The 1,272-nt window shown below is 53.9% G+C and overlaps 1 protein-coding gene across 1 annotated transcript in view; it reads right to left on the bottom strand.

Moving 5' to 3' along the window:
* The window catches only part of LOC119354676 (F-box protein At5g46170-like), a 4,967-nt gene extending 4,058 nt beyond the window's left edge, over window positions 1-909 (bottom strand). The window contains exon 1 of the mRNA XM_037621427.1: window positions 898-909. Within this exon, the coding sequence (XP_037477324.1) occupies window positions 898-909 (12 nt within the window). The remainder of the gene's footprint in view (window positions 1-897) is intronic.
* Window positions 910-1,272: the final 363 nt, after the last annotated feature.

The following is a 1,272-nucleotide window of genomic DNA, read 5'->3' as shown; positions in this document are numbered from 1 at the left end:
GGCTGCTGCTCCTCCTCCTCGCGGCGCCACCGGCGGGGCCCCGCGGCGGCGGCGGCCATCGGCCGCAGCGGATCTGGGGGAGGGGGAGGGGGGAATGCGGGGCGTGGGAGGGAGGCCACGAGGAGAGCCAGAGAGAGAGGGGGGCGTGGAGGTGGACGGCTTGCACTGCCTTGAATCCTCGATGTTGCTCTGTCTGCTCTCTCTCTCTCGGCCTCGGGGGAAGACAAAATGCGGTGGAGCCCCCGCACCTTCCCGAAATCGTGGCCGTGCGATGCAGCTCTTTTTCACTTTAATAATTCGGCTTTGGAGGTTTTCATCGGAGAGGCCAGGCCCTACCGGCACCGCGATTTGATTCAGAATCTGAAATCCTAAGCTAATCAAACTCTAGATTAGCCTAGAAAAAAAAGTGTTGGCAGGAAACTCTATGTTAGAGCATCTATAAAAAGGATTGGACAGTCCAGCCCCCTAAACGTCTGCAAGCGTTTTCCCGGACACGTCCAAAGCCAGTGCTGAATGGCCCCCTCATTTGTCCTCTCGGACAACCACACCTCTCATATATCCAGACTCTCGAATCCATGCAATTTCATGCCCGTCCATCATATAGCATGAATTCATCATTAATTTAACGGCGCAACCAAAAAAAACCACAATTCAATAATTCAACACATGCCAAAAATGGAATACAATAATTTATAGATAGGCGACACGATAATGAATCGTTCGACGCTCGTGGCGGTGGTTGCGACTGCGGCCGCACTCTCTTTTCGCGTGCGTTGATCTCCTTTTTCTTCGCCTCAAGCCACTTCGATGTAGGCGACCTCCTGGCCTGCAACTTCCTGCTTTGCGCTGTTGGGCGCACCGCTTCCACTAGACGACGTTCTCCACCTTGCAACTAACTCCCATGGACATGACCCCGACAAACTCCGCCGAGGTATCATCCATGCTGGCGGTGAGAGACAGGGAACTTAGCGACGACATCTACGAGGGCGTCCGTGTACTCGACGACAACATCTACGACCGCAGACATGGAGCAAGGGTGGAGCACGACGATGACCCAGACTCAGGAAATGAAGGACAGATGCGAAAGAAGGGAGATCGATATGATGGACTCGGTCAATTTGAAGGGAATTAGGGTGGTTTCGTCTCTCGGACCAGACATGCCGGACGTGTCCGATACCCTATATTCGGCCGGCCCTTATATGAACTGGTTTTGAGGGGTGCGATTGGTTTACATTTTTGTGATGGTCATTGATCAGGCCGTCCGGATGGATG

Source organism: Triticum dicoccoides, chromosome 1A (genome assembly GCF_002162155.2).
Source record: "Triticum dicoccoides isolate Atlit2015 ecotype Zavitan chromosome 1A, WEW_v2.0, whole genome shotgun sequence".
NCBI classification, from domain to species: Eukaryota; Viridiplantae; Streptophyta; class Magnoliopsida; order Poales; family Poaceae; genus Triticum; species Triticum dicoccoides.
Note: the sequence above shows the minus strand (reverse complement) of the source record. Positions and strands in the feature narration are given on the sequence as shown.